Source organism: Eurypyga helias, unplaced genomic scaffold, assembly GCF_000690775.1.
Source record: "Eurypyga helias isolate BGI_N326 unplaced genomic scaffold, ASM69077v1 scaffold4860, whole genome shotgun sequence".
In the NCBI taxonomy this organism is placed as follows: domain Eukaryota; kingdom Metazoa; phylum Chordata; class Aves; order Eurypygiformes; family Eurypygidae; genus Eurypyga; species Eurypyga helias.
The window spans coordinates 51,733-65,282 of NW_010223726.1; the positions used below are offsets into that span (position 1 = coordinate 51,733).

A 13,550-nucleotide genomic window follows, 5' to 3' on the forward strand; every position below is an offset into this window, starting at 1 on the left:
CAGGTGACCCCTGAGAAATCAAAGACTGATGTGGACGATCACGCTACAGAAAGGTAACACATGCAGATATAATCAAAACAATGTTTTGATAAACAGTGGTAAATGTGATAAATGTGATATTAAGTACTCAGTATGTTTGATTTCCATATTTGATAGTTCATTTGGGTATGATGTGTGACAAATGCAGCATCTATCTAGTCCTAACAATTGGCCTAGAAGCACAAACTTTGAGTTCCATCTCATTGACTTGCTAAGTTATCTCAGATGTATATCATTTTTTACTCTTTCAGTCTGTCTAGCCTGTATCCTGTAGAGCAGCATATATATAGTTGCTGCAAGTGTTTGGAAACAGATGAATTGTAGTAGTATGGACCGTGTAGTACATTTTCTTCGGTCTTCCATAAATTGTGTGAGGGGTAGGATCTACACATTCCTATGGGTAAAAAAAAATCGTGCATTGTAGTGTTAACATTTTAAATAATAAAACCCCAATTATACCATTTAGTGTGACAAAATTGGTACATTTAAACAGATGGACTTGTTCTTGTTATATGAGTTAGATGGCATATGCACTAATGTATCTTGGAAAGGGTGCAAAATACCATGAAAGCTATTGGTGGAATAGACATAGAATTATTTTTTTTACTGAAATCCTAGCAAATCGTCAGGCTTTCTATTGAGGGAGATGTTACATTTTTCAAAACAATCAGCAATAACTATGCAAAGAATTTGACTCTGTGACAGTACCAGGATAAAATGCCTGAATATGCATTAAAAAGTTTGTGAATTAGGAATAGATTTATAGACATGCACTGAGAATAACAGTAGCTCATATTGCATGTTTTACCTGGAAATATGAAATGGTGCTGCCCCCACCCAAAGCCCCCTGTATGTAAAAACAGTATACAATAATTAAGAAAAACATCAAAAATATGTCTGACAGTGCAATCCCTAGGAAAAATGCAGTCTTTCAGAGAAACATTATCCTGACAACAAATGTGGGAGACTTTAGAGAATTGCATGTGACACACTATTAACTAGGGAAGTCACAGCCATTCTTCACTCCTAAAGGCTTATTAAGGTCTTACTTAATCCCCACCTTCAATCAGGTCACATTCATCATCTGCCGGTGACTCTCATTACCATATCAAGCTTTGTATTCCCATCCCTCCATTGGTGGAGAGCTGCAGGAAAATTTTACTGGTCTACAAGTTTCTATGGTAACACTGCGCTGCTACAGCTATTTGTGTCAGCATAGAAACTGTAAGTAGCCTGTAATCTTAGTGGGCAAAATTCAGCCCACTCTACTCCTGCTATAATTCCTTTACATTTGGCTGGTGCTTCAGATGTCATCCATCTGCTGCTGCTGTGTTAGCTTCACAAAGCTACAGATCTTTGTTAAATTTACACTAACCCAAAATGCATTAAGCAGCTGTCAGCAGAAGTGCCTTTTTTTCTATTAAAGATGTCATATAAATATTACGGTTTTGGAAAAACTGATTGTGCCACACAGGGGAAGTAAACAGTTACATAAAAAAGTATTTCTAGTAGCACCAACATTTATTGTTTTATGATACAGCCTTTCATTTCCTATCTTTTTATTTAGCATAGAAAGATTTCCAGGCCACGCTTTTTCAAGTCATTCTTAATTGATTATTTGTCCTTCACTCAGGATTCTGATAGGAACATTAAAGGAATAATGAATTAATTTCAGTATAAAATAACTGAAAAATGACAATTGGTTTTCTATCAAACTGGTCATCAAGACAAGGATCTTTTGGGAGGGATTTACCAGAAAAGTATGTCAGATACTATCTCTTTTGGCTAAAAGTTTAAGCTTCATTATGTACAGTTCTGTGCAAGGCCTAATGCTGATTCTGTTAATGTAAAAAGCAATTTTCGCATTGTTTTCAAGTACAACAGTTAGATGTGCATTCATATTAAAACCTAGAGTATACAATAATATATATAGCATATCTGGAGGTATGGACATATGGATCTTCACCTTTTAGTTATGATTAACAGAATGGAGTAAGCATCTCATGGTTAGTTAGGGCATCTATAGGTACCCTAGACAGCACAAGTAGGCTAGGGTCCAGAAAAAGTAAAAAGATCAGCGTTATCGAATAATTGTGTGTTTTTCAGAGCATAATAGGTCATCCTTAAATCAGGTCTCCCGGTATCTTACAAATGCAGCAGCATATGAGCACTGCACTGGATACGTACAGAGAAATTTTGCTGATTTACTCAGTGGGTCTTTTCTTCATCGCTTATCAAGGTTTTTTTACTGTTTTATTTCCATCTCACTGGAGGTCCAACGTTCTCACTCTGCGTTTTATTGTTACAGAACTGTAGGAACCATTGAATGCAGGTCTTCAAAACACCCTGCATTTTTTAAAGAACCGTGCTCCGTACTGAATCTTGTTAAACCACTTCAAACCTCTTTGTGGTGTTAACTTTAACACATCTTTAGTTAATCTTTCATTAATGGTTATAGTTAGGAAACAAAATATGTGTATTTCTATAAAATGCTTTTATATGGGGTTCACTTGTATTCAACTATGCTGCTTCCTCGCATATGATCTGTACAGAAAGAAACAGTATTTGACACAGTGGGCCACTGTTGCCAGGGCAGTAACAAAGGTATTGCCACCAAAAGATGCAGAATATTGCAAAGCCATTTTTCCAAGGGTTCATAAATTGTAGAAATAATGAATCTACCTTTTATTTTCCATAGATAGATCAGAATTTATGATGTTATATATACTTGAGGAGAAGGTTTTGAGGGGATAGTAACAGGGGCTCTATAAGAACTTAGAGATCTCACCCAGCTCTTAGAGCATCCATAGTGAGAATGTCTGCTGTCAGCTGATGACTATTAGTCTGCAGGGGCACTGGGCATACTGTAGAACCTTCTGCATAAGCACGTGTGCTGGTTTGAGTGACACAGCCCAGAGAGCTGATCCAAACTGGTCAGGGACATTTCATGCCATCACACGTCATGCCCAGTATATAAGTTGGGGGAGTTGGCCAAAATGGGAAATCGCTGATCTGGAACTGGCTGAGTGTTGGTCAGCCAGAGGTGAGCAGTTGTATCATTTTGTTTTCCTTTCTTTTTTCCTTTTTTGTTTTATTACATATTATCATTATTAGCAGTAGTAGTATATCATGACATATTATTAGTAATATTATTAGTATAATTATTTTATTTCACTTACTTTCAGTAATTAAACTGTTCTTAACCCACAAGTACTTTTTACCTTTTTCCTCTCATTCTCTCCCCCATCCCACTGGAAGGGGGTGTGTGTGCGAGCAGCTGTGTGGGGCTAAACCACGACAACATGTGTCTTTGGTATGCCATCAACAGCAGAGTCAGGTAGAAGAAAATGCTTCAGCTGTGCATCTGTAGGTGTGTGGGTGAGAGAGGGAATTTCTAGGGAAAAGATACAAGAAACTTCATTGTTCTTCTGATATAATGAAGCAAGTACCATATTCTTGGTTCTTTAGCATTTTATTTTCTAGAAAGAACAGTACACTGAATATTAGCTCTATACAGGGTTTTCCTATACTGTATAAGGTAATTCACTATAAATACTCCTGTCAGATAGTAGCAAATTTAGACAGAAAATGGAAAAATGATTGTATTATGCTTCTTTTTAGTGACATTCCTATTTGACCCAGGATGTGTTGCCAGTTTTCATTACAAAAGACTGTGAATGATCAACACATTAATTACCTGTGCTTAAACTATCTCTTGTAACAAGGACACATTTTTTCTGTGTCTTATCAACATTTAGCAACTTTGAAGAGTGGAAAAAAATAAGATACATAATTTTTTTCCAAGGATTAAAAAAAAAATGAGTAAAAATTGGTGTCAACTTGGGATTTTCCAAACCAACAGAATTAAAAACATCATGTCAAGTCTCCTAAAATAACATTTATTGATAAAACTTTCATTGTTCTACAGCTGCAAAGAGAACAAAACTGAGAGAACACGTAGGTGCATTTTGAGACATTGGCCAATTATGAGTTCCCATTACATGAAAATAGAAATCTGGTCTATGGAGAGAGGCTGGCAATTCCCAACAGCCTCTAGAAATATCCTAGACAATTCTTAGGTGAGACTACAGTTTAGCTGACCAAAATTAGAAGGAATAACTGTCACACCAGGTACTCCTGCATGACTTTTGCATTGTGATGTCATTTTTATTTGCTTTCACTTTTTAGTGAGACCTGCAGGAGACCTCTAAAATGTTCTGGGGGACACGTGTCACTCAAAAAATGTTGGAAGTAAGGAAACAGAACTCATATAGGCATGCCCATAACTCAGTCACCATAAGTGCAGCCAGATCTTGCTTTGGCTACAACAACAGTTTTTTCTTTATGGTAACGTGAAGTGGCTTTACACTTTCTAAATTGTTTTGGATAATAAAAGGTATACAGTAATTTTTGATTATATATTTTTACATTTCAGCAGAAAACACTTCCTAGTGACAGGGACCTTCTGTCTCCCAACTCTGACAGATTCAGCATTCATCATAAAATGCTGGTTTACAGCTTTTCTGCATGTTGATATAAATGATTTGCTGTTGCAGAGCTTATGTGAAGAGCTCCAAGCTCATTACTCCTATGTGAAAAGTTAATACAGTGTTAACACAGGGTTAGACATACCCTCTAAGGCAAACTGAACAAGTTGTTGTCCTTTTTTCAGTGATCTCTTACAGTCCGCCTCCTATAAAACATTTTGATCAACAGCTTCTTCCTCTGTATTTAACTCAAAAATCCTCTGGGCTAAGCATTACACTGGTTTTGGCATAGTATAAGTTGGCTTTCACATCTGACGGAAGAACTCTTCTGTTCCCTCATCCTTGGCTGTTACTGGTTAAAAGTCTGAATGAGGGCTCCTGGCACTGATCAGTGAGCATAGTGGTGTGGAAGGAAATGCACACTGTTTCAGAATACAGGCCACTCTTTTCTCAAAGAACTTCTTTATTCATTCTCAGTTATACATGACAAAGTCTGATATAGGGACAGTACAGCAGTCATGGATGGCAGATCAAAATTCAGTAGGGCTCATGATGGCTTTGTCCAGTGAGATGCCCGACACACGTAATATACACTAGATTAACTCTTTTAGCTTAGATTTGGACAGTCCAGGTGGCTGTTTTTGTTTTCTTCTGTGTTGACATGACTAGGTCAGAAATGCCTCTACGGTTTTAGCCAGACTAGATTAGTATGGTCTTTGCACATTCCATCATGTCAGAAGAAGAAGCTGTTGGTGAGAATGCTTTGTAAAAGGTCAGCTGGGAGAGCTCACTGAAAAAAGGACAACAGATGCAACTTTCTTGTTGCATGTTTAGAAATATTATATGCATATCTTATAATATCATCTACTAAAAACAGGGAATCACCTCAGCAATTTTTATAATCCTGCTAAGGACTTTTAATCAGAAAACAGATGGAGATCTATTAAAAATACTGTGTACGACTCCTTTAATAGATCTGCCCCTGGATTGCTAACGATGACAGTGAGTAGGTCTTAAACCACACTGACTGTCCTGGGATTTGACATGAAATGCCCCGCTGATAAAGATATTAGAGCAAGTTGTCTGAATGTGTGTGGTCCTTCAGTATTCTGGCCCATAAAACAACACCTGCAATATTGGTGCTTGGGTACTGTGTGGACTGTTTGTGTATCAGCAATGAGGGATGATGAAATGCCTTCAGGAATTATGGAATATCTGGAACTAGAAATGGGCTCAGCAAGACTTTTACAGGTCATTCATTGAATGACTAGGGAGTTGTGGTCACATACACTCCTGCCTGATACTTGAGGCACAAGAGTGTGGCTGGGGTTTGTTCAAAATTTCATTTCTCATTCTCTTTCCCACACATGGCCAGTATCAACTTCAATTTGGCCTCAGCATAAGGACAGTAGAAAAATGTGAACAAACATTTAAAAATCTATTTTGTTGATTTTTTCCCACTGCTTTCAGAAATGTTTTAATTGCTTTAATCAAACAACTAAAGCTCTTTTGTTGGCAAAGTTCACATTTCCTGTTTCTATGCCTTTTGAAACTTTGAGTATTTTCAAGAGTAAAAAACCCCAAAACAAACAAAAAACAAACAAACAAACAAACAAACAAACAAAAAAATCCCACCAAAACCAGAACCCAAAAAACCCAAACAATTAGCTGTGCTTGAATGTCTAGATGGGATTCATTTGTGTTTTTCTTTTTGATGGGGATCTCACTTGTCATCAGGTAAACCAGAATTAGAAAACTATTATCCACTGAAATAGAATCAGAGAATCAGAGAATAAGTCAAAACAAAATGTAGAGAACTCAATTTGTTTAGCCTGGAGAAGAGGAGGCTGAGAGGAGCCCTGATCACTGCCTACAGCTACCTGAAAGGAGGTTGTGGAGAAGTGGGTGTTGGTCTCTTCTCCCTAATGACAGATGATCGGCCGAGGGGGAATGGACTCAAGCTGTGCCAGGGGAGGTTTAGATTGGATGTAAGGAAGAAGTTCTTCACCGAAAGGGTTATCACGCACTGGAACAGGCTGCCCAGGGAGGTGGTGGAGTCACCATCCCTGGATGTGTTTAAGAGATGGGTGGATGAGGTGCTGAGAGATATGGTTTAGTGGCGGACAGATACGGTTGGACTGGATGATCTCTAAGGTCTTTTCCAACCCAGTGATTCTATGTTTCTAAATTTTTAATACAGAGCACAAAAGGAAAAACATCATACTTTGTCATTACATCTCTATTCATTTTTATACCTTTAAAGATTACTTACTGCACATGTCCAGAAGTCTTTTCTACATTATATCAAGGAAGACATAAGATACCTAACATTAATAAAATGAGATACCACAAAAGGGAGTTGTTCAACTGAAGCAGCATTTGCTGATATTGATTCAGGGTCAGAGATGTTAAGCTTTTGAAATTTAGCTAATTTCTGGAGAGCTTGTCACAGAGGTTTAAAATAATTTCCCTTTTCACTTGAGTCTGAGAGGCATAGGAATCCAAGATATGTCAGGATAGGACCATGTGGCTAAAATAAGCCATTAATTTTGCATGCAGCCGGCCTTGACAGGTTTTTTGAAACCTGCTTTACTTATCTTCTTTGCTAGCCTTTTATTCTGCTAGACTCTCTTCATTAGTTGTCAAATTTATAATCTTATTTTACACAAGCAGCTAGAGGCAAAATAGCAGCAGCAAAATTCATGGTTAACAAGTTTATAGCATGAGGCCCACAATGGCCCAGTTGCACATAGGTTTTTTTGCACTTCAGAGTGGGGCTTTCTTGTAGATTCATAGTGCTATTTTAAGCATTTTTCTGCAAGGAGATGTTAAAGACAGAATATACTTTTTTCTAGAGGTGGTCGCTTACAAAAGTAAAAGCAAATTAATTGATGAATTGTCTTCTGTACTTCAGTGATGATAACAAGCACACCTTGGTCTTAATCTAAGTCTTAATGTTTTTATTTTATAATAAATTTATTATTTTTCAACACTTGATCCTTTTGTACAAATTGTGATACAAAACCCTTTATACTGCCATTCCAAGAATTTTTATACAGAATACAAAAATATGTATTTGTTATCCTGAGGTAAGTTCTCCTAAAAATTTACAGTCATGTCCTGTGGCTCTATTCAAATATTTCATCTTCCTGAATTTATGAGCAAACTATATATTCTCCTGCTGGCAGGCTGTCTGACCTACCTCATTCTCATCCATTTTGAAAAATACTCACCCTAGGCAGAATGTTCAGTAGTGTAATGGCTGTCTCCGAAAACACTGTGCTTAGAGGTGGCATCCTTTGGAATGACCTATAGAAAATGTCAGCATTTATTGTGAGCCACCTACCATATTTGAAAGACTGTTTCTCCATGTTTGTCTAAACTGCTTTGTGTAGAAGTTTTATGCTGTGGTTTTCCATCATCATCATCTATATTTTAAGAAATTGTTGACAAATTTAAGAAGTGTGAATTCAATTCAGCCAGCCTTGGACACTGAAATAGTTTATTTTTCAAATGACAGTTACACCTGTAACTGGAAATACTTATCCACAACAGGCTTTCACTGTATCTGTTATTCCCATATTCAAGGATCTGCTTTAATGTATGAATATATAGGTTAGTCTCTTCCCCACTTTAGTATTTTACATCTCTTTTAGAAATATTAGAAAATATATAAATTGCATTGCTGATTTTTAGCATGCGAACAACTCTTAAACAAAATCTAAACTGAAATTCTATTTAGGCTCTGCACTGCACATCCGCTTTGACTTTTAATGTGAGACTAGGTTATGTGGTGATGTCAACAACTGGTGCCCACTGTGAGCTATTGCTAAAGTAAATGTAGCTCTGCCAGCAACAAGAGATTTAAAAAATCAGCAAAAGTATGCCCTGAACCTAATCAGACAAATTCTGGCTTATACACTATGTCCTGCAGCTTGTCCTACTTTACATTTTATCCTTTCATAAATAACAGCTTTCAAACTTCAGCTGTAGTTGCTAATAACACAAACTATGCTTGTACCAGTAGCTTGGAGTTGCACATCCTATGACCTCTCCTTTGCACTTGTCAGCCACCTCAAGGCAAAGAACTTGGAAGACGTCAGGGCTGATTATTTGCTGCAGTCCTGTCAGGCAGATGTTTCACGAGGGTGAAGGTTCGAGAAGTGTTACCAGTGCAATAAATTAGTATCTTGTAAGGGTTATGTTTTACAGACGTTTTGTTCCATAGGAACCATAAAGCCTAGCTGAACAGGTCGGTCAGCATGTATTTTTGTGCTGTAATTTACAACTGCAACTGTTTTCTGTTTTCTTACTGGGACTCTTCAGTGGTGTTGTTCTATCAATCAGGGTGCTAGTTGACGAGGAGTGCACATGCAGCCTAGGCTTTTATTATTTTTGTTACTATCCCTTTGGACAACATGTTAAACCTTCCTTACAAGCGAGTCAGTGTATTGGAATACTCAAAGCAATGAAAATTATTTATGAGAAAGTTAAAAAATGCTGTTGGCTGCAAAGTCATGATGATTTAAAATCTACACAAGGGAACTAACTCATCTATCCCTCGAGTTGCACCAAGGATTAATATGGACCAATAAACACACTTCTGAAGGAATCATTCTTAAATTATTGGAAGTTTGTACTTTTTATTTTTACATGACTTCCAAATAGACTAGAACTATTTTAGATAACTCTCCTTATTTTGTTTGAAAACTCTGTTCAAGGAGCAATTTGAAATAAAGGAAAACTGAAGTTATCCGGGAAGAGTGTTAAAATACATGAGAAAACTTTAAAGGGTTGTGTTTTAAAGCCAGATTCTTTCCTGCTGGTCTTGAGGAAGTTTCTTCCTTCCCTTTCTATTGACAGAAAAGTGTTACTTCCAACAAGAACAAGTATAGAAGTGATGTAACTTCCCAGTGTTCTGCAATCAATTTCTATAGCCTTATTAATTCAATTATGTAGTATTTGATTAAAAAAACCCCACCCCACACTAAGATATTTTAACATTTTTTTCAAAGATTAACACAAAAAATTCTAGTATTTGGGCCTTGTGGTGGCAGTACATAGCTGCATTGTATTTAATTATTCTAATAGGAAGCTGTCTTCAATTAATTTATCTGATTCTGACAGAAAAACCCCTAGGAATCACTAAAAAATATGAAATTGAAAATGGAAAAAGAGCGAATACAATATTTTATATCTACACCATGAATAAAAATTTCAAACTTATGTGTTTTACTGAGCAATGTGTCATCAAAAGCATATTGGAATTTGGTTCTCCAAACTCTTATATTCCTTTGAAAATCAGACCTAGGAGCGTACTGGCCTGCAGGGCAGAGGTTTGCCACTGTCAGAGCCTTTCTGTTGTTCCACGCTGTGAAAGTCAGCAGAAGTAAGCAGAAAGGCTGCCGATAACCCTGCTGAGTAAACTGCATGTAATCCCATGATTGCCAGCAGAATGAACAGGAGTCCCAAATCTCCTGCTTTCTATGATTTGGGTGAATATGCAGCACTGAGGCTGATACATACGTGAAGGTTGCATAGCACATGAAGATCATAATTGAGGTAGCTGCAACTGTAAAGCTTCAGTAGGCTTTATAGAAGACTTGGGATGTGTATCTTAAATACCTCTGAGAACATAAAAGAATGAAGGATGCAGGAGACAAGAATAATTGTGTATATTTTACTCAAGCCAGACACATGCACAGTTGAAGGTTCTTCCTTAATAAAAATTGCAAAAATATAATTTAACAAAGTAACTAGCTCAGGTCTTATTAGACAGCATTGTTTTAGTGTTGCTACCTCCAAGTACTGAGGAAGCAATTTGCCATCCAGTTCATAAAGGAAAGGATATTTTTGGATAACTGCAAGACTCCAGCTTCTGGAGGAAAACTCTGAAAAGTGTGAAATCTGTGATAATATAAAGAGAATTTGTAAAAGTATATAATATGTAGATTTATTATTGACTGGTATGGAACTGTAGCTAAATGGCAGTAGATTCTCCTTGCATTGAACTGGGTTTGTTTCATTCCTACACAAACTGAGATCTTGATGATCTCATCAAAGGGAGCCCCAAAGCTGACAAAAGTAAGCAAGAAGAAATCTGAAAAGGCTGTCTTTATCTTTCACTGTGATGTTGTTTCATGACAGAACTGTTCAGAATAAGATATCAATGAGACATGGAACATTGTTGACTACCAGATTAAAGAACAGGTTGTACAGCGGGGACACTGTCATACCATGGTGGGCATCACTCTTTTCCCATTGTCTTCTTTTGAGGAGTCAATTTTTCAATTTTGTGTAGATGGCAACTTTTTAGGTAAAGTTTCTGAAAGCTTGTTGATAGAGGAGTGTTCAGTTGGAAGGTGCATTTTCACGGAAATTTAGTGTTTGATAGAAACATTAACACCAGTGCAATCCTTTGAAGAGAAACAAAGGCAGTCAAAGCAACATCCCCTGTTTTGACGATACTACTAAATATTCCATTCAAAGAGTATAAAATACATGTATTTACACTTCTATTTTTAATAGCTATGTTACATTAATATATATTACATGTTCAATGCTACTATATTGAAAAAGGAAAATTAATTATCCAACAAGGTCTATATCGAGGAAATTTTTTTTCCTTACATCAGATAATAATAGTAAATCACATCCTCTCTCTTTACAGAAGTTTAAGAATCAGTGTGTGCAACTAGTTGTTAGCATCCCTCAGTTCAAGCATGAAATTCCTTGAGAGAAGGAAGAGTTTAATTGGGAAGGAGCTGGTCTAGATAGCCTACCAAATAGACTAATGGACTTTTTAGACCAATTTAGCCAGAAAGATTTAGTCCATAATTACTTTTTAGGTAATAAAATGTTTGTGCACATATAAGGAATACCTGGCTGATTGCATTACTTGGTGAAGATTTTTGTTATATCATAGCATGTTAGAGGTCAGGCACTCTTTGAAGTTGTCCATGATGCATGTTCAGCACAAATTATCCTTTTTGACGTAAGTATTAGGTATAACTTGTTGTTTCCACAGTATAATTTGTTCCTCTTATTCCAGGAAGAGTGTGTGCTTGTGAGCATTTGGGAGGCATAGTCTTTCATATAGAATGTGTCAATTATAATTTCTTTTAAAGTGAGTATTTAATTTGGCTAATTGACAGCTGGCTATACATATTGTGATTTGATCTGTTTTTTATCCTCTAAAGGAATGAAGATCTCAACAACCTCATCAAAGTGAATCCAAGTTCTTTCACAAGTAACAAGGAGTAAGTCTACAAAGCTTCTCAGGCCCTGCTTTTCTAAGGCAGTGAGTAGTTCGTAACTATGAGAAAGTCAGGAAAGGTAATGCTGCAAATCAATACAATGTTTATAGACTAATAACTTGCATTCCTTATACAGAATGATTAATATAAAAATACAGATTAATCAACTGGCATGTGCACGATCAGCTGAACAAGTAGTATCTATGGCAAGCTTTCATACACACTTTATATGCTTCCTCAATAAAACTCTTAAAGAAATATTTTAATATAGAACGGCATTGAACGAAATATGGTAAAACTCATAGATGATGTGTTGTTCCAAGAGGGTGTAACAAAGCATTTCAGTCAGCAAGGGCAGTGATCCATAAAGAACAGCTTGACTAAGTTTCTGAACAGCACATCAATTCAGTGTGTTTCTGTCCAAGTTTCTTGTGGCGTGTAAGCAGGCCTTCAGCATGTGGAAAGGGAAGAACTGACAGGGTACTGAAAGTAATATTTGTCACAGCTAACACTGTAAGTCTACACATAGCTTCAAGAATGATGTTCCACAGAGTAGCAACACATAAATATTGCCAAAACGTGATCATCTACATCTATTTTACGGTTGACTATCTCACATATATATACACTTAGCACTAACCTGTAAGTTGAGTATGCTTTCTTTGAAAATTCTAAATCACAGAGAATTTAATAGGATAGAGTCCAAGACTTTGAGACACTACTGAATTTTAGAAGGCATCCAGAGTTTTAAGAATAATAAGCCTTTTAAGAATTGAAGCGACCATGTTACCAGTTTCACAGATAACCTCAGAACTTAACCTTTTGCTTTTGCTCCCTACTTCTACGTAAAAAGAAACAGTGATTTTTCCATTACTTAGAGTGTTTTTCATAGGTCATTCGTTCCCTAATCACTGAACCATTTAAAAACCATTAAAAAACAAACAAAAAAAACCCCACCCAAACAACAGAAGGAAAACTAACCACCAGTTTAATTTCCTTACATGTAAACTTTGTGAGTCTTTGGATGCTTACATTTTCAGTTTAAGTACAGGCATAATCTATGCTTTATTTCTTAACTGTGATGATACATGCTGGTAATGTCATTCCTGAAGCAAAAACCTGTGAACATTTGTACATATTTTTAGACGTCATCTTCAGAAATAGAAGTTTTTTAGTTTAAATAAAAATATAGTTTTTGCAAATTAATGATGTAACAACAAGGATTAAGCTGCTTGGAGCCTATAAAGTAATACTAAGTTCTTTGAAAGTTCATGTCTCCTTACTATCTTCACTGGCAAAGAACAATCTCAAACCACAGCATTGATTAAACAAAGTATTTTTATTTTCTTGGCTGTACTAGCTAATATTTTTTATTATATTGTACTGAACTTTACCTTGCTAGTGGAAAATTGTAAACATGTTTTATTATTATGGCCAAGAACATAAGTGTTTGCAAATTATGGACATAAACTTAACTAACAATTTATTTTTACCTTTTAGATGTATGCACAAAATAGTTTATTTCTTTAACTACACTTTAACTCTTCCCAGACAGGGGGAACATTTTAACAGTTGTATTTGTTTTCTGTTTTAGAGGAAAAGACCTTGAGGATTTTACTGAAATCAATACTGTTGATCAGAAAAATAAGAGGCAAGGCTGTTTTAATATCTCCCTTATATTATTATAAAATGTTTGTGGTTGGTTGGATATTAGTATTAATTGGTTCTGTTCTGTAAAAATCATTAGAGGATTCAAAATTAGTATTTT

General features: G+C 36.2%; 1 protein-coding gene across 1 annotated transcript in view; it reads left to right on the forward strand.

Annotated features, from left to right (window-relative positions):
* Positions 1-13,550, forward strand: part of SCEL (sciellin) — a gene marked incomplete at its 3' end in the record, with an annotated part of 40,036 nt that overhangs the window by 16,400 nt on the left and 10,086 nt on the right. Inside the window, exon 5 of the mRNA XM_010149996.1 lies at positions 11,726-11,785. Within this exon, the coding sequence (XP_010148298.1) occupies positions 11,726-11,785 (60 nt within the window). The remainder of the gene's footprint in view (positions 1-11,725; positions 11,786-13,550) is intronic.